Source organism: Nerophis ophidion, linkage group LG21 (genome assembly GCF_033978795.1).
Source record: "Nerophis ophidion isolate RoL-2023_Sa linkage group LG21, RoL_Noph_v1.0, whole genome shotgun sequence".
NCBI lineage: Eukaryota > Metazoa > Chordata > Actinopteri > Syngnathiformes > Syngnathidae > Nerophis > Nerophis ophidion.
The window spans coordinates 38,700,443-38,719,929 of NC_084631.1; the positions used below are offsets into that span (position 1 = coordinate 38,700,443).

General features: G+C 40.2%; 1 protein-coding gene across 2 annotated transcripts in view; it reads left to right on the top strand.

The window, feature by feature from the left end:
* Positions 1–19,487, top strand: part of vps50 (VPS50 EARP/GARPII complex subunit) — a 335,202-nt gene that overhangs the window by 191,935 nt on the left and 123,780 nt on the right. For both annotated transcript variants that reach the window (XM_061882573.1, XM_061882574.1), the window contains exons 14-18: positions 1,947–2,023; positions 2,102–2,196; positions 5,340–5,438; positions 8,813–8,903; positions 10,480–10,659. In XM_061882573.1, the coding sequence (XP_061738557.1) occupies positions 1,947–2,023; positions 2,102–2,196; positions 5,340–5,438; positions 8,813–8,903; positions 10,480–10,659 (542 nt within the window). The remainder of the gene's footprint in view (positions 1–1,946; positions 2,024–2,101; positions 2,197–5,339; positions 5,439–8,812; positions 8,904–10,479; positions 10,660–19,487) is intronic.

The following is a 19,487-nucleotide window of genomic DNA, read 5'->3' on the forward strand; positions in this document are numbered from 1 at the left end:
ATCTTGACAGAAAAAAGCAGCTAATGTATTGAAAAAGAAACAGTGAAATATCACATGGTCCTAAATATTCTCACATGTCTTGTGATCCATGGTTCTGCTCCTTCATTGGAGTCCAGCTGTGTTTAATGGTCCTGATTGGACGTGATGAGGGAAGGCCCACACCTGTCTGTGCAAGACCTCACAGCTCTCACTGCATGTCAGAGCAAATGAGAATTATAGGCTTGAAGGAGCCGCCCAAGGAGCTCAGCGACAGGACTGTGGCAAGGCGCAGATCTGGCCAAGATTACAAAATAATTTCTGCAGCATTTAAGGTTCAAGTGGCCTCCATAATCCTTAAATGGAAGTTCGGGACGATTACAACTTTTTCCGAAACCGAGCAATGGTGGGAGAAGAGCTTTGGTGAGAGAGGAAGTAAAAGATTGTTGTGGTTGAGTCACAGACATGCAGTAAGACAGGTTTACCCACACTTTTACAGCAGGCCAGCTCCTTTTCAAATGACCAAGTCATAATAGCCACCCTTTGCTCTGATTACTGTTTTGCACACTCTCAGCATTCTCTCCATGAGCTTCAAGAGGTAGTCACCTGAAAAAGGGTTTTCACTTCACGGGTGTCAAACAACAATGTAAATAGTCATGAAAATAAAGGAAACACGTTGAAATGAGAAGGTGTGTCCAAACTTTTGGCCTGTACTACTATATATATATATATATATATATATACTGTATATATGTATGTATGTATGTGTATATATATATATATGTATGTATGTATGTGTATATATATATATATGTATGTATGTATGTGTATATATATATATATATATATATATATATATATATATATATATGTATGTGTATATATATATACATATATATATATATATATATGTATGTGTATATATATATATATATATATATATATATATATATATATGTATGTGTATATATATATATATATATATATACACAAAAAATAATTTTCATTTCCATATATGTATATATATATATGGAAATGAAAATTATTTTTTGTCAATTTTTAACATGCACAAGACACATAAGAACTGAAAAGTACATATTATTTATACATACAGTGTGTGTGTGTATATATACATATATATATATATATATATATATATATATATATATATATATATATATATATACACACATTAGTCCACTATGGACTGGATTCTCACACTAGATCCACTATGGACTGGACTCTCACACTATTATGTAAGCTCCATTATGGACTGGACTCTCACTATTATGTTAAATCCACTATGGACTGGACTCTCACACTATTATGTAAGCTCCATTATGGACTGGACTCTCACTATTATGTTAGATCCACTATGGACTGGACTCTCACACTATTATGTTAGATCCACTATGGACTGGACTCTTGCACTATTATGTTTGATCCACTATGGACTGGACTCACACTATGATGTTAGATCCACAATGGACTGGACTTTCACAATATTATGTTGAATCCACAAAGGACTAGACTTTCACACTATTATGTAAGATCCACTATGGACTGGACTCTCACACTATTATGTTAGATCCACTATGGACTGGACTCTCACTATTATGTTAGATCCACTATGGACTGGACTCTCACTATTATGTTAGATCCACTATGGACTGGACTCTCACACTATTATGTTAGATCCACTATGGACTGGACTCTCACTATTATGTAAGATCCACTATGGACTGGTCTCACACTATTATTTTAGATCCACTATGGACTGGACTCTCACTATTATGTTAGATCCACTATGGACTGGACTCTCACTATTATGTTAGATCCACTATGGACTGGACTCTCATACTATTGTGTTTGATCCACTATGGACTCAACAGAAACAAAAGAAAAGTGGAAGGCAAGAAGATGTGTTGTTCCTCAGCCTCTCTCTCTCTGTCTCTGTCTCCAACGCCCAGATGAGTCTGATGACCTGGTGGTGGACCGCAGCTACGTGAAGAAGAAGCTGGAGCACGGACTCACCAGGATCTGGCAGGTTGTGCTCTTCGCATTTCTCATTTTCACACTCACTCGTAAAAAGTTGACTTCAATGAGAAGTTGTCCTTCTCACCAGGACGTCCAGTTAAAGGTGAAGGCGTACATCCTGGGTACCGACATGTCCAACTTCAAATATGATGACTTCATAGTCGTGTTGGATGTCATCAGCAGGTATTGTTGTCTTTTTTTGTTTTTATTATAATTACTGGTGCTTCTCAAAATGAATATAGCGTCCCGGAAGAGTTAGTACTGCAAGGGGTTCTGGGTATTTTTTCTGTTGTGTTACGGTGCGGATGTTCTCCCGAAATGTGTTTGTCATTCTTGTTTGGTGTGGGTTCACACATTTGTAACAGTGCTAAAGTTGTTTTTACGGCCACCCTCAGTGTGACCTGTATGGCTGTTGACCAAGTATGCATGCATTCACTTGTGTGTGTGAAAAGCCGTAGATATTATATGACTGGGCCGGCACGCAAAGGCAGTGTCTTTAAGGTTATGGTGGAAAATAAGTATTTGGTCAACCATTCAAAGCTCACACTGAAGGAAGGAGGACATGGCTCCATTCATTCTTTCCTTAACACGGATCAATCGTCCTGTCCCCTTAGCAGAAAAACAGCCCCAAAGCATGATGTTTCCACCCCCATGCTTCACAGTACGTATGGTGTTCTTGGGATGCAACTCCGTATTCTTCTTTCTCCATACATGACGAGTCGAGTTTATACCAAAAAGTTCTATTTTGGTTTCATCGGACCACATAACATTCTCCCAATCCTCTGCTGTATCATCCATGTGCTCTCTGGCAAACTTCAGACAGGCCTAGACATGCACTGGCTTAAGCAGGGGGACACGTCTGGCACTGCAGGATTTGATTCCCTGTCAACCTAGTGTGTTACTGAGGGTAACCTTTGTTACTTTGGTCCCAGCTCTCTGCAAGTCAATCACCAGGTCTGGGATTTTTGCTCATCGTTCTCATGATCATTTTGACCCCACGGGATGAGATCTTGCGTGGAGCCCCAGATCGAGGGAGATTATCAGTGGTCTTGTATGTCTTCCATCGTCTGATAATTGCTCCCACAATTGTTTTTTTCACACCAGGCTGCTTGCCTATTGTAGATTCACTCCTCCCAGTCTGGTGCAGGTCTACAATTATTTTCCTGGTGTCCTTCGACAGCTCTTTGGTCTTGGCCATAGTGGAGTTTGGAGTCTGACTGTTTGAGGCTGTGGACAGGTGTCTTTTATTCAGAAAACGAGTTCAAACAAGTGCCATTAATACAGGTAACGAGTGGAGGACAGAAGAGCTTCTTAAAGAAGAAGTTACAGGTCTGTGAGAGCCAGAGATCTTTTTTTTAATTATTTTATTTTATTTGTATTTTAATTTTTGGGGCAAAAATAAAACAAAGATCCAATGGCCAGTGGTTAAATTGCAAACACTTTTTTTCTTGCCTATACTATTAGATATAGGCACGGCATGGCACCAAAGTTGCAATTTTTCGGTTTCAATGACAGATACATATTTTCGTATTTTATTTATTTTTTCATGGAAAATGTCTTCTTAAGCCAGGAAGAGTTTTTACAACATTCAAACTGCAAACATGGAAAATTTCCCGGCAGAACAGCGAGGATATATATTGGCTTTCAGTCATTATGGCGTATTTACACACGGTATTTCGTGGAGCGCCCTCGCCCGCCGTTTACGTCGTTAACGTCACTTTATTTATTAATTAAATTTTTATATCTTAATGAATCAATCCAACAAAATAATACCAAAATAATACACTACCGCTTCCAAAAGCAAACCCAGTAACATTCAGAGGAGCAAGCAACAGAGGAATTGGGAGGACACACAAACATGACACAAAGCAATCCAACAAACAAAAATGAATAACATCAACAACAGTGTCAATATTAAAAAGTCTTAGTGGCCACATGTGTGGACAGCACCTTTTGGTTCTTATTTCCGAAATGGTGTGCACTACTGAATTGGGGTCTTACAGACAGTGACCTGAGCAAGATGGCCGCCGACTGCTTTCATAAATAGTTCCTTGCAGACAGTGACCTGAGCAAGATGGCTGCCAACTGCTTTCATAAATAGCTCCTTACAGACAGTGACCTGAGCAAGATGGCAGCCAACTGCTTTCATAAGTAGTTAGTGTTTACAATTCCCATCGCTAACGTTCTCTGATAGCTTCTTTTATTGCAAATTTTGTATGTTTATACCTGAAAACCATGGTTTGTTGTAGTCTGTGCGGCCAAACAAGTAAAGGTTATAGTTAACGTACGCTAGCATGCTTGTGAGAACGTTAGCATGCTAAGGTTTTATCCTAACTTGTTTTTTTGCTAATTTTGAATGTTTCAACCTACAAATCATGGTTTGTGATAGTCGGTGCTGCCGACATAGTTAAGCTAATATAGTCAGCTAACATGCTTGTGAGAATGTTAGCATGTTAACGTTTTATTTCTAGTTTTGAGGGGTTTTTTTAATTTAATTTTTTTATATGTTTATACCTGAAAATCATGGTTTCTAATAGCCGGTCGGTGCTGCTGACCATGTTAAGCTAATAGTTAACGTCCGCTAACATACTTGTGAGAATGTTAACATGCTAACGTTTTATTCAAGTTTTGAGGGTTTTTATTTTATTTAATTTTTTTGTTTGTTTATACCTGAAAATCATGGTTTCTAATAGTCGGTCAGTGCTGCCGACCATGTTAGCCTGATAGTTAACGTCCGCTAACATACTTGTGAGAATGTTAGTATGCTAACGTTTTATTCTAGTTTTGAGGGTTTTTTTTCATTTAATTTTTTTATATGTTTATACCTGAAAATCATGGTTTCTAATAGCCGGTCAGTGCTGCCGACCATGTTAACCTGATAGTTAACGTCCTCTAACATATAAAGATGAAGTACACGTTTGTGTACTTATGGACTAAGTACATCAAATCAAAAGATGATTATGTGATTGGACCGGCACACAAAGGCAGTGCCTTTAAGTTTTTTTGGTGCTCTGTAAATCTACCTACGTCCGTGTACTACTCCGTACAGCAGCGTTTTAAAATGTCATGAATTTTACTTTTTGAAACCGATACCGATAATTTCCGATTTTAAAGCATGTATCGGCCGATAATAACAGCAGTCCGATATTGTCGGACATCACTAGTACTGACCCATGGGGCATTTAAGGCCGCCATCATTTCTACAAAATAAAATCAAGATCTGAATTTGTGGTGGCGAGTCACCAGATCAGTGTACAACATCCCCACTTCTTATCTTATCTTATCTTATTTTAACTCATGGCCGTTTCCTTCCTCGCTCTTCCCAGGTTGATGCAAGTGGGTGTAGAATTCTGCGGCAGTAAATCGGAGGTCCTGCAGGAGTCCATCAAGCGGCAGAGTGTCAACTATTTCAAAAACTACCACAGGTGAGATTTGTTAGAACACGCTTCAACCGGGTGGACCACACATCTGTGGATCAGTTGGGGACGTCTCTGTGCTGCTGACCTGTCTCCTGCTGGCCCCACAATGGACTCTAACACTATTATGTTGGATCCACTATGGACTGGATTCTCACTATTATGTTAGATCCACTATGGACTGGACTCTCACTAATATGTTAGATCCACTATGGACTGGACTCTCACTAATATGTTAGATCCACTATGGACTGGACTCTCAATATTATGTTGGATCCACTATGGACTGGACTCTCACTAATATGTTAGATCCACTATGGACTGGACTCTCAATATTATGTTGGATCCACTATGGACTGGACTCACTATTATGTTAGATCCACTATGGACTGGACTCACTCTATTATGTTAGATCCACTATGGACTGGACTGTCAGTATTATGTTAGCTCCACTATGGACTGGACTCTCACTATTATGTTAGATCCACTATGGACTGGACTCTCACTATTATGTTAGATCCACTATGGACTGGACTCTCACTATTATGTTGGATCCACTATGGACTGTACTCTCACACTATTATGTTAGCTCCACTATGGAATGGACTCTCACTATTATGTTAGATCCACTATGGACTGGACTCTCACTATTATGTTAGATCCACTATGGACCGGACTCACACACTATTATGTTAGATCCACTATGGACCGGACTCTCACTATTATGTTAGATCCACTATGAACTGGACACACACACTATTATGTTAGATCCACTATGGACTGGACTCTCACTATTATGTTGAATCTACTATGGACTGGACTTTCACTATTATGTTAGATCCACTATGGACTGGACTCTCACTATTATGTTAGATCCACTATGGACTGGACTCTCACTATTATGTTAGATCCACTATGGACTGGACTCACACTATTATGTTAGATCCACTCTGGACTGGACTCTCACACTTAACTAGATCCACTCGACGTTAATTGCGGTCCCCTCCAAGGTTTCTCATTGTTTTCCCACTGAGTTGAGTTTTTCCTTGCCCTGATGTGGGACCTGAGCTGAGGATGTGGTTGTGGCTTGTGCAGCCCTTTGAGACACTTGTGATCTCGGGCTATATAAGTAAACATTGATTGATTGATTGGACTTTTTCCCGGCTCCAAGCGTGCCAGGTTCTAAGAGTTGACACTTCATCACGGCCGTGATATAGTAACCCGCTGCCCTCCACTCCATTATGTGTGCCAGGACTAAAACCACGCTGCTGTGATTACCTGTCAGGAGTCATCGATAATACTTCATAAGTGTAATTATGAAAAGGTAATATTATGAAAATGGAGAGTGCACATGATGCTGAGATGACAGCAGTAATGTGACGACTTCTTCAGCGTGCATACACAATGCTGCTTGTTTCCCTGGAGTCTGAGTCAACTTACAGGCTGAGATGAAAATCCAAATGTAAAATCCATTGCTGTATCTCGCCTTTAACAGCAGTCCCCCCGAGTCCTCCCCAGCCTTAATTCAATGTAAGTGAAGCAACAGCGAGGAGCCTCCAGGGCGCCGTGTGCCGCTCCAAACACTCTACCACACTTGACATGCCTCCTCTCCGCCTCCACATTTTCTGCCGTCACTTCAGTCAACTCACGTTTTTTTCCATTTGACGGCCTCTCGCTCTTTGGCTTTGTAAAGTTCCTTGAGACAGTTGTTTACAAACCTTGTTTCCATATGAGTTGGGAAATTGTGTTAGATGTAAATATAAACAGAATACAATGATTTGCAAATCCTTTTCAACCCATATTCAGTTGAATATGCTACAAAGACAACTTTATTTTTTTTTTAGGCAAATAATAATTAACTTAGAATTTCATAGCTGCAACACCTGCCAAAGTAGTTGGGAAAGGGCATGTTCACCACTGTGTTACATCACCTTTTCTTTTAACAACACTCAATAAATGTTTGGGAACTGAGGAAACTAATTGTTGAAGCTTTGAAAGTGGAATTCTTTCCCATTCTTGTTTTATGTAGAGCTTCAGTCGTTCAACAGTCCGGGGTCTCCGCTGTCGTATTTTACGCTTCATAATGCGCCACACATTTTCCATGGGAGACAGGTCTGGACTGCAGGCGGGCCAGGAAAGTACCCGCACTCTTTTTTTTACGAAGCCACGCCGTTGTAACACGTGCTTGGCGTTGTCTTGCTGAAATAAGCAGGGGCGTCCATGAAAAAGACAGCGCTTAGATGGCAGCATATGTTGTTCCAAAACCTGTATGTACCTTTCAGCATTAATGGTGCCTTCACAGATGTGTAAGTTACCCATGCCTTGGGCACTAATGCACCCCCATACCATCACACATGCTGGCTTTTCAACTTTGCGTCGATAACAGTCTGGATGGTTCGCTTCCCCTTTGGTCCAGATGACACGATGTCGAATATTTCCCCCCAAAATTTGAAATGTGGACTCGTCAGACCACAGGACACTTTTCCACTTTGCATCAGTCCATCTTGGATGATCTCGGGCCCAGAGAATTCGGCAGCGTTTCTGGATGTTGTTGATAAATGGCTTTCGCTTTGCGTAGTAGCGCTTTAACTTGCACTTACAGATGTAGCGACCAACTGTATTGAGTGACAGTGGTTTTCTGAAGTGTTCCTGAGCCCATGTGGTGATATCCTTTTGAGATTGATTTTGGTTTTTGATACAGTGCCGTCTGAGGGATGGAAGGTCACGGTCATTCAATGTTGGTTTCTGGCCATGCCGCTTACGTGGAGTGATTTCTCCAGATTCTCTGAACCTTTTGATGATATTATGGAGCGTAGATGTTGAAATCCCTAAATTTCTTGCAATTGCACTTTGAGAAAGGTTGTTCTTAAACTGTTTGACTATTTGCTCACGCAGTTGTGGACAAAGGGGTGTACCTCGCCCCATCCTTTCTTGTGAAAGACTGAGCATTTTTTGGGAAGCTGTTTTTATACCCAATCATGGCACCCACCTGTTCCCAATTAGCCTGCACACCTGTGGGATGTTCCAAATAACTGTTTGATGAGCATTCCCCTACTTTATCAGTATTTATTGCCACCATTCCCAACTTCTTTGTCACGTTTTTCTGGCATAAAATTCTAAAGTTAATGATTATTTGCCAAAAATAAATAAATGTTTATCAGTTTGAACATCAAATATGTTGTCTTCGTAGCATATTCAACTGAATATGGGTTGAAAAGGATTTGCAAATCATTGTATTCTGTTTATATTTACATCTAACACAATTTCCCAACTTATATGGAAACAGGGTTTGTATATTGACAGTTCAAAATGTGCACCTTTGTTTCTTTAGTAATTGTACAAGTACAGATTTCATTCATTTCTCCTCCTTTTCAATTTCTTAGGGCCCGACTGGAGGAGCTGCGGATGTTTCTGGAAAACGAAACATGGGAGCTTTGCCCTGTCAAATCGAACTTCAACATCTCGCAGCTCCACGTAAGTCCGAATTTTCGCACAGTTATTTATTGTGTGTGCTCACTTTAAAGGCCGACTGAAATGAGATGTTCTTATTCAAACGGGGATAGCAGGTCCATTCTATGTGTCATACTTGATCATTTGGCGATATTGCCATATTATTGCTGAAAAGATTTAGTAGAGAACATCGACGATAAAGTTGGCAACTTTTGGTTGCTAATAAAAAAGCCTTGCCTGTATCGGAAGTAGCAGACGATGTGCGCGTGACGTCACGGGTTGTGGAGCTCCTCACATCTGAACATTGTTTACAATCATGGCCACCAGCAGCGAGGGCGATTCGGACCGAGAAAGCGACGATTTCCCCATTAATTTGAGCGAGGATGAAATATTCGTGAATGAGGAAAGTGAGAGTGAAGGACTAGAAAATAAAAAAAAGAGAGGGCGGTGGGAGCGATTCAGATGTTATTAGACACATTTACAAGGATAATTCTGGAAAATCCCTCATCTGCTTATTGTGTTACTAGTGTTTTTAGTGAGATTATATGGTCGTACCTGAAAGTCGGAGGGGTGTGGTGACCGCCAGTGTCTCTGAGGGAAGCCACGCAGTGTCCTCTTTGACAGGTGCACGAGGAACGATGCAAGCACCGCTTGTGTCTACGGTAAGAGCCCACTTATGACCACAATTGTCTGCCGGTTGACATGTGGTCGGGAACCATGTTCGCTTGACCGCTCTGTTCCATAGTAAAGCTTCACCTTCGTGAATGTAAACAAGGAAACACCGGCTGTGTTTGTGTTGCTAAAGGCGGCCGCAATACACCGCTTCCCACCTACAGCTTTCTTCTTTGACGTCTCCATTATTATTTGAACTAATTGCAAAAGATTCAGCAACACAGATGTCCAGAATACTGTGGAATTATGCGATTAAAGCAGACTACTTATAGCTGGGATCGGGCTGGAAAAAAATGTCCGCTACAATCCGAGACGTCACGCGTCATCAAACCACAACGTTTTCAACAGGATTTTTCGGCGGGAAATTTAAAATTGCAATTTAGTAAACTAAAGCGGCCGTATTGGCATGTGTTGCAATGTTAATATTTCATCATTGATATATAAACTATCAGACTTCGTGGTCGCTAGTAGTGGCTTTCAGTAGGCCTTTAAAGGTGAACTGTATTTTTTTTTAAATTTTATCTATCGTTCACAATCCATCCATCCATCCATCTTCTTCCGCTTATCCGAGGTGGGGTCGCGGGGGCAGCAGCCTAAGTAGAAATCCTTTCAGCAAAAAAATGGCAATATCGCGAAATGATCAAGTATGACACATAGAATGGACCTGCTATCCCCGTTTAAATAAGAAAATCTCATTTCAGTAGGCCTTTAATGCGGAGTGCCACGCAAGGAAGGTGATGGCTCCCATTTTATAGTCTTTGGTATGACTTGGAAAAAAAGTGGACAATAAAACACTCCACTCCTCCCTAATTTGTCGTCTTACTGTAAGGAAAAATGTCCATTACAATTGGAGAGCTGTGCCTATTTATGCCATTTTTTGTCCAAGCTTTTAATCATTTCATCCACTGTCTGATCTTCCACGGACCAGGAGTTCAAGTTCATGGACCATTGTCGCTCCCCTTCGCTGTCCCCGAGCCGCCAGGGCGCCTCCATCCTAATCCTGGGGGAGCTGTCTCTGTTCCAGCAGTACCTGCAAGACGGAAACCCCTTTGAAATGCACTTTGAACAGAAAGAGGAGGAGGCGGAAGACGTGCTGGCGTCCAACGGGGTGAGTGCTGAGGGAGGGAAATGTGTGTCCACACTAGGCTTGTATGCCATACCGGTACTAGTATAGTATAGTATAGTATCGCGGTACTAATGAATCAAAAACGTAAAAAAAAGTACCGGTTCCCCATTGTTTTTTTGTTTTTTTTACATTGTTGGTTTTGCGTGCAGAGGAGCATGTTCGGCAGCGCACGCACACAGAGTACTTACAAGCAGAGACAGTGTGTAGACAAAAAAGGGAGAATAGACACATTTTGGTGTAAAGAGTAAAGATAAAAGTGAAGTTATAACAACTGAAACACCCTCAGGAAGTGTTTTAGCTACTTCTAAATCACTAATCCTGGCCTCCATGGCGAAAAATAAAGTAAGTTTACTACAAGTAGCATGATCACTGGAGGACGAGGACTAGCTAAACATGCTTCACTACACACCGTTGGATACAATAGCTCACCGGCGTCACAATGTAAACAAATGCCATACACCTGACATCCACTGTAATGATACCAAGTACAAGAGCGTATCTAGTCGACACTACTATCATTACATCGATATGTTTTATCCTCACAGAATATTTTTTCCTTTTTTAAAAATTCTTATGTTTATAAAGTCAGGAAACACGTCAATGGACTTTGAATATGACCAATGTGGCGGCATAGCTCGGTTGGTAGAGCGGCCGTGCCAGCAACTTGAGGGTTGCAGGTTCGATTCCCGCTTTTGCCATCTTAGTCACTGCTGTTGGGTCCTTGGGCAAGGCACTTTACCCACCTGCTCCCAGTGCCACCCACACCGGTTTAAATGTAACTTAGATATTGGGTTTCACTATGTAAAAGCGCTTTGAGTCACTAGAGAAAAGCGCTATATAAATATAATTCACAATTCACAATGTGGGCTCCTGTAACTACTTGGTATCAAATCGATACCTAATTGCGTGGTATCATCCAAAACTAATGTACAGTATCAAAGAAGAGAAGAATAAGTGATTATTACATTTTAACAGAAGTGTAGATAGAACATGCTAAAACAGAAAATAAGCAGATATTAACAGTAAATAAACAAGTGGATTAATAATATTTTTTTACAGTTTGTCCCTCATAAAATAATAGGCAAATAAATGACACGATATTGTCAGGTTCAAACACTGATGACATCTATTAATCAAACAAAGAAGCAAGGAATTTAATTTAGCTCAATTGAGGAGAAACGTGTGGGCTGTACTCTTCATACAGTCTTCCACCACGCTCTGACTTTCCCTGATTACATAGCAACGGCTGTTTTTAAGGGAAGGGGGGTCGTAAACAGCCATCGCCTTTGGATACCAAACAGTTCAAAGAAAAGGTGCCTGGAGTGGGGGTCGGTCAGGTCCTGCTTCCTCTCCGCTTTGTAGATCTGGGGTCAAGACCAAATCTTCCTGTGGATTAAAATGCATCAAAGAACACAACACCTTTCATGTCGCTTCCCATCCTACACAGTGGAGTTTTACAAGCCTTTTGATCGGCAAGATCAAAGACAGCGTTTGTCTGCACGCCGGGAACTCGGAACAAAGTTTTTGTTGATAACTTAGATACAATTATCCTGACACAATATGTCACTGCATACGTCAGCAGACTAATTAAGAGTTTTTGTTTGTGTCCGTACTACTAAAAGAGAATGTTAATGTACATTAAGATTTTTTGGTAAAATATAGGCAATAATGACATTTTTTGTGGTCCCTTTTAAAAGTATCGAAATACATTTTGGTACGGGTACCAAAATATTGGTACCTTAGTCAACGTGAATATTTAATTGAGCCGGATACCTGGGAGCTCGCACTAAATTGCAAGCCATTACCTGGGAATATTATCGTGTTGCATGACAGCCCAGTTATCAACTCCTGACCTAGTATGACATTAAAAGTGCTGCTAAACGCCCCATCTGGATCGAGGACTCGCTTTGACGTGATTGCCAGTCAGTGTGATGAATACTTCCACCAGTGTGACTAATTAATGAGGATACCTGTTGCGATACACCCAGAGTTAATAAAGAGACAACGTAATCACCGTGTGAGCCGTCGTCACCGGGCCCATTCTAACTTTTTAATCACCCGGCAGTTCTTGCAGGGTTTTTAGGTTGGCCGAGAAGCTGTCCCAACACCCAATGGCCCCCCATGCACGTGGCTCAGGAGCCACACAGCTGGCCTAAAACTGGCAGCGAACACCCAGTGTAGTAAATGCTTGCTTATACAAACCCTATTTCCATATGAGTTGGGAAATTGTGTTAGATGAAAATATAAACGGAATACAATGATTTGCAAATCCTTTTCAACTAATATTCAGTTGAATGCACTACAAAGACAACATATTTGATGTTCAAACTCATAAACTTTATTTTTTATTTTTTGCAAATAATAATTAACTTAGAATTTCATGGCTGCAACACGTGCCGAAGTAGTTGGGAAAGGGCATGTTCACCACTGTGTTACATCACCTTTTCTTTTAACAACACTCAATAAACGTTTGGGAACTGTTGAAGCTTTGAAAGTGGAATTCTTTCCCATTCTTGTTTTATGTAGAGCATGGGTGTCAAACTCTGGCCTACCGTTTAATTTAATTTGGCCCTTGAGGCAATATCAAATTAACATTAGAGCTGGCCCGCCGGTAACACCACATTCACCGCTAATACTTATACTTGCCAACCCTCCCGATTTTCCCGGGAGACTCCCGAAGTTTAGTGCCCTTCCCGAAAATCTCCCTGGGCAACCATTCTCCTGATTTCCACCCGGACAACAATATTGGGAGCGTGCCTTAAAGGCACTGCCTTTAGCGTCCTCTACAACATGCCGTCACGCCCTGTTTTCCTCCATATAAACAGCGTGCTGGCCAAGTCACATAATATATGCGGTTTTCAAAAACACATACTTGGTCAACAGCCATACAGGTCACACTGAGGGTGGCCGTATAAACAACTTTAACATTGTTACACATATGCGCCACACTGTGAACCCACACCAAACAAGAATGACAAAACACATTTCGGGAGAACACCCGCATTGTAACACAACATAAACACAACAGAACAAATACCCAGACCCCCTTGCAGCACTAACGCTACCGGAACGCTACAATATACACCCCCCGCTACCATCAAACCCCGCCCACCTGAGTTTTATTTTATTTTTGGATTTATTAGCCTGTGCAAAAAGTTAATGTTGATATTTACCTCAGAAGGCTCCAAATAGAAAAGAGGCATTCATTTTTTAAATTAAATTTTATTTAATATACCACTGATGTTTTTTTGTTTGTTTTTTTGAAAGTTGATTTTGCACTATCACGTTACATAAGCTCTGCCTGTTGCATGGGAGGAAGCCGGAGTACCCGGAGGGAACCCACGCAGTCACGGGGAGAACATGCAAACTCCACACAGAAAGATCCCGAGCCCGGGATTGAACCCAGGACTACTCAGGACCTTCGTATTGTGAGGCAGATGCACTAACCCCTCTTCCACCGTGAAGCCCTATTTAAGCCTTTGTTTGTTCAATATTCATTGCAAAACTTGTTTGGGTCCCTATTAAAAGGTTAATTTGTTCAACCTTGGCCCGCGGCTTTGTTCAGTTTGAAATTTTGGCCCACTCTGTATTTGAGTTTGACACCCCTGATGTAGAGCTTCAGTCGTTCAACAGTCCGGGGTCTCCGCAGTTGTATTTTACGCTTCATAATGCGCCACACATTTTCCATGGGAGACAGGTCTGGACTGCAGGCGGGCCAGGAAAGTACCCGCACTCTTTTTATACGAAGCCACGCTGTTGTAACACGTGCTGAATGTGGCTTGGCATTGTCTTGCTGAAATAAGCAGGGGCGTCCAGGCAAAAGACGGCGCTTAGATGACAGCATATGTTGTTCCAAAAGCTGTATGTACCTTTCAGCATTAATGGTGCCTTCACAGATGTGTAAGTTACCCATGCCTTGGGCACTAATGCACCCCCATACCATCACAGATGCTGGCTTTTCAACTTTGCGTCGATAACAGTCTGGATGGTTCACTTCCCCTTTGGTCCGGATGACACAATGTCGAATATTTCCAAAAACAATTTGAAATGTGGACTCGTCAGACCACAGAACACTTTTCCACTTTGCATCAGTCCATCTTAGATGATCTCGGGCTCACAGAAGCTGGCGGCGTTTTTGGATGTTGTTGATAAATGGCTTTTGCTTTGCATAGTAGAGCTTTAACTTGCACTTACAGATGTATCGACGAACTGTGTTTAGTGACAGTGGTTTTCTGAAGTGTTCCTGAGCCCATGTGGTGATATCCTTTAGAGATTGATGTCGGTTTTTGATACAGTGCCGTCTGAGGGATCAAAGGTCACGGTCATTCAATGTTGGTTTCTGGCCATGCCGCTTACGTGGAGTGATTTCTCCAGATTCTCTGAAACTTTTGATGATATTATGGAGCGTAGATGTTGAAATCCCTAAATTTCTTGCAATTGCACTTTGAGAAACGTTGTTCTTAAACTGTTTGACTATTTGCTCATGCAGTTGTGGACAAAGGGGTGTACCTCGCCCCATCCTTTCTTGTGAAAGACAGAGCATTTTTTGGCACCCACCTGTTCCCAATTAGCCTGCACACCTGTGGGATGTTCCAAATAAGTGTTTGATGAGCATTCCTCGACTTTATCAGTATTTATTGCCACCTTTCTCAACTTCTTTGTCACGTGTTGCTGGCATCAAATTCTAAAGTTAATGATTATTTGCAAAAAAAAAAAAATGTTTATGAGTTTGAACATCAAATATGTTGTCTTTGTAGCATATTCAACTGAATATGGGTTGAAAAGGATTTTCAAATCATTGTATTCTGTTTATATTTACATCTAACACAATTTCCCAACTCATATGGAAACAGGGTTTTATTGTTTTTCCCACCAATCCAAGTCCTATTGTGTCCCACTAGAAAACCACTCAGTCGCTGCGTCAAGTCCTATCTGTGGATGACACCCTGCCTCTCTTTCTATTCCAGAAGTTACTTTTAAAATATAGATATACTCCAATATTTCCCGATCTTACCTGCCAGGCGGTGATAAGCCTCGGCTTCCTTTGTGCTGTGGAGATGCCTGAGCTCACAGTTAAGCAGGACACAAGGAAGAAATAATAAATCTTTTCTGCTACGCTTTGACCAATTTCTTATCTCCGAGGTCTTTCATTTCGTGGCGAAGCTCTCAATACCCGATGTTACCTTGCGCTTTTACATTTTTTTTTCTCACTTCTTCAAAAAAAATAACCGGAATAGATCCCGTTTGAGTCTAGCAGAGGTTGGTTGGTTGTTATACAAAAGCCAAAAGCAGTGAATTTGTCAGGTTGTGTAAATGGTAAATAAAAAGAGATTGCAATTATTTTCTAATCCTTTTCAACTTATATTTAATTGAATAGACTGCAAAGACAAGAAATTTAACGTTCACACTGAGAAATGTAGTTGTTTTTTTTTTCAAATCGTGATCTTCGAATTTAATGACAGCAACACATGTCAAAAAAGGCATTTTTTACCAGTGTGTTACATGGCCTTTCCTTTTAACAACACTCAGTAAAGGTTTGGGAACCGAGGAAGCACATTTTCGAAGTGGAATTCTTTCCCGTTCTTGCTTAAGATGTCAGGTTCAAACACTGATGACATTTATTTAACAAGACAAGAGGCAAGGAATTAATCAGAGACAGAATTCAATTTGGCTCAATTGGGGAGAGTTGCCTGTACACGGTACCCTTCTACAGTTTGAGTTTCTCTTTTCAACATGTTCTAAATAGAGTAGTAAGAAGCAGAGATTATTCGATCCTACCCATTTTCTTTTACATAACTTTTGTTCAATTCCTGTTCTTAATTTATTCACAATATACTCCATAAGTAATCACAATAAAAATAAATAAATAATTGGTGAAGGACGTTATATTTCATATGATGAGATGAGTAAGATTATTTTGAGAATGAAAGTGTGGCAAAAGATTGTACAAGTCCTCCTTTATTTGACATTCTCCGACCACATGACCACTGCTGTTTCTGAGGACGAGGTCGTAAACAGTTCACATAAAAGGTCGTAAAACAGTTCACAGAAGAGGTTCGTAAAAGAGTTCAAGGAGGTCGCCTGGAGGGGATTCTGGTCCTGCTTCCTTTTCGCTTTTATAGTCATTGGGTTAAAACAATATCTTTCTGTTTGATTTGAATACATGAAAGAAATAGTAACTCCTTCATCTTGCTTCCGAACCCCCTGCACAGTGGAGTTTTACGAGCCTTACTTGTGGTAGGTTCCAAAGACAGCTTTCGTTCTTCTCGCTGGGGACTCAATGTAACAAAAAAGTTTTTGTGATAATTTAGAAACAATTATTCTAACAGATGTACAGCTTAAGTTGTTCAACAGTGTTCTTTCTGTTATTTTAGCCTCATATATATATATATATATATATATAGTGTATATATAAACATATATGTATATATATATATAAACATATATGTATGTATATATGTGTGTGTGTGTGTGTGTGTGTATATATAAACATATATGTATATATATACATATATGTATGTATATATATATATATATGTGTGTGTGTGTGTGTATATATGTATACATATATATATGTGAGTGTGTGTGTGTATATATATATATATATATATATGTATATACATATATGTATGTATAAAAGTGTGTGTATATATAAACATATATGTATATATATACATACATATATGTATGTATATATATATATGTGTGTCTGTGTGTGTGTATATATGTATGTATATATATGTGCATATATGTATATATGTGTATGTATATTTATATGTATATATATATATATATATATATATATTTATTTATATATGTGTGAAGTGTGAAGTGAATTATATTTATATAGCGCTTTTCTCAAGTGAGTCAAAGCGCTTTAGTTAGTGACACCCAATATCTAAGTTACATTTAAACCAGTGTGGTTAGCACTGGGAGCAGGTGGGTAAAGTGTCTTGCCCAAGGACACAACAGCAGTAACTAGGATGGCGGAAGCGGGAATCGAACCTGCAACCTTCAAGTTGCTGGCACGGCCACTCAACCAACCGAGCTATGCCGCTCCATAGCTTGGATTGTATGTATATATATATATATATATATGTATATGTGTAATTTATGATTCCTTCTTGGCAGGAATTAATTTATGGTGGTTATGTGTGGAAACAACTGTAATAGACGAGTAACGGCCGTTCTTCTATATTTTGAAGGGGTTAATAAAAGTGCATTTTAAAAACAATGTACCCTGGGTAATACTCTGAAGTATGTTTTCTTTGGGGGGGCGATACTAATTGTTCACGATACCGATATTGGAACCTTGAGTACTGTCCGATACCGATAAAAAGCCGATACTATATCAGCATGAATGACGTACTTGTATTTTTTTGTTGTTGTGTGGAATGTTAAAAAAATCTTACTGACGGTTTGGTCATGTTCGTGCTTTCCTGTCTTTGGCGTTTTAGTTCCTGTTTAGTGCTCCTATTTCTAGTTTTTGAATCACTTCCTGTCCTGGTGCTCTTGTTTTGTCAGTATTTCCTGTTTTGGTCTCTGTGTCGTGAAGCACCTTTTACTTTCTGTTCCATGCCCTGCCAGCACACCTGACTCTCATTAAGGACTTCTATTTAGTTCCACCTGAGTCCCCCCTTTTCTTCTGGAACAATCTACTTCCTGTGCTCCCTGTTGCCATTAAATATCCTTCCACCTGCAAGCCATCTGCTACCTCTGCATCCTGGGGGTCTGGCTGCAAGCCCCGCTCACCAGACAGTTTGATCCAGTAAAGTTACTCGCAAAACCAAGAACAGCACTACCCTTAAGAAAGAATTATACTGTCTTTAAATTGAAGTGGTGTGGTCATTCATGTTTTCAGCCACAATAATTCATTAAGTTAAGCTCATCATTACACAGTAAGTTGAATGATGCGGATACTTTCTAACACGCTTCTGCCTTTGAGACTTTGTATCTGTATGTAATGTCTAACTTCGGCTCGTACGGTATACCGGTACTAGTATAGTATCTCGGTACTAATGAATCAAAAACGGTACTATACTTTGTGTCAGGTTCAAACACTGATGACATCTATTAAACAAGACAAAAGGAAAAGAATCAAACAGAGACAGAATTAAATTTGGACTCAGATCTAAGGATAGAATGGCCACTGTACTCTCTGTACAGTCCTGCACCACGCTCTGCCCCAAGATCGTACTCCTCCTTCTTTATTTGACTTTTGTTACCCCTCGTTACCTTCTTTTTGCCTTTTTTATTTGACTCCTCCACCCTCCTCCTTTCTTAGGGAAGTGGGTCGTAAACAGCGTTGCTTCGGTTCCCGAACAGTTCAAAAAGAGTTCCATAAAATAGTTCAAAGAGAGTTCCTGTGTAAGTTGGGCAGATCCTGCCATCTGTCCGCTTTGTAGTCCGAGTGATGTTTTGCGAGCATTCTTCTTGGAAGGTTTCAACCTTTTGTCTTCTTGTCCAGAACACAATGTAATACAAAGTTTTTTGTGATAATTATAAAGGCTATTTTTAAATGTTGCTGTTTTTATCAGCCATGTCTTAAAAGCACCTCTTCCTGGCGGTGTTTTAGTGTTACAACTTCACCTTTATCTTTACTTTTTACGCCAAAAGGCATCCGTTCTCCCTTTTCTATCCACACACTGTGTCTGCATGTAAGTGCTCTGTGTGTGTGCGCTGCCGAACATGCTCCTCTGCTTGTAAAACCAGCAATGTCACAACATAAAAACGCGCCGTCATGCCCTTTAAAAAAAATAAATAAATGCATTGGGCAGCGGTACTTTTCAAACAGAGCGTTAGAATAATTG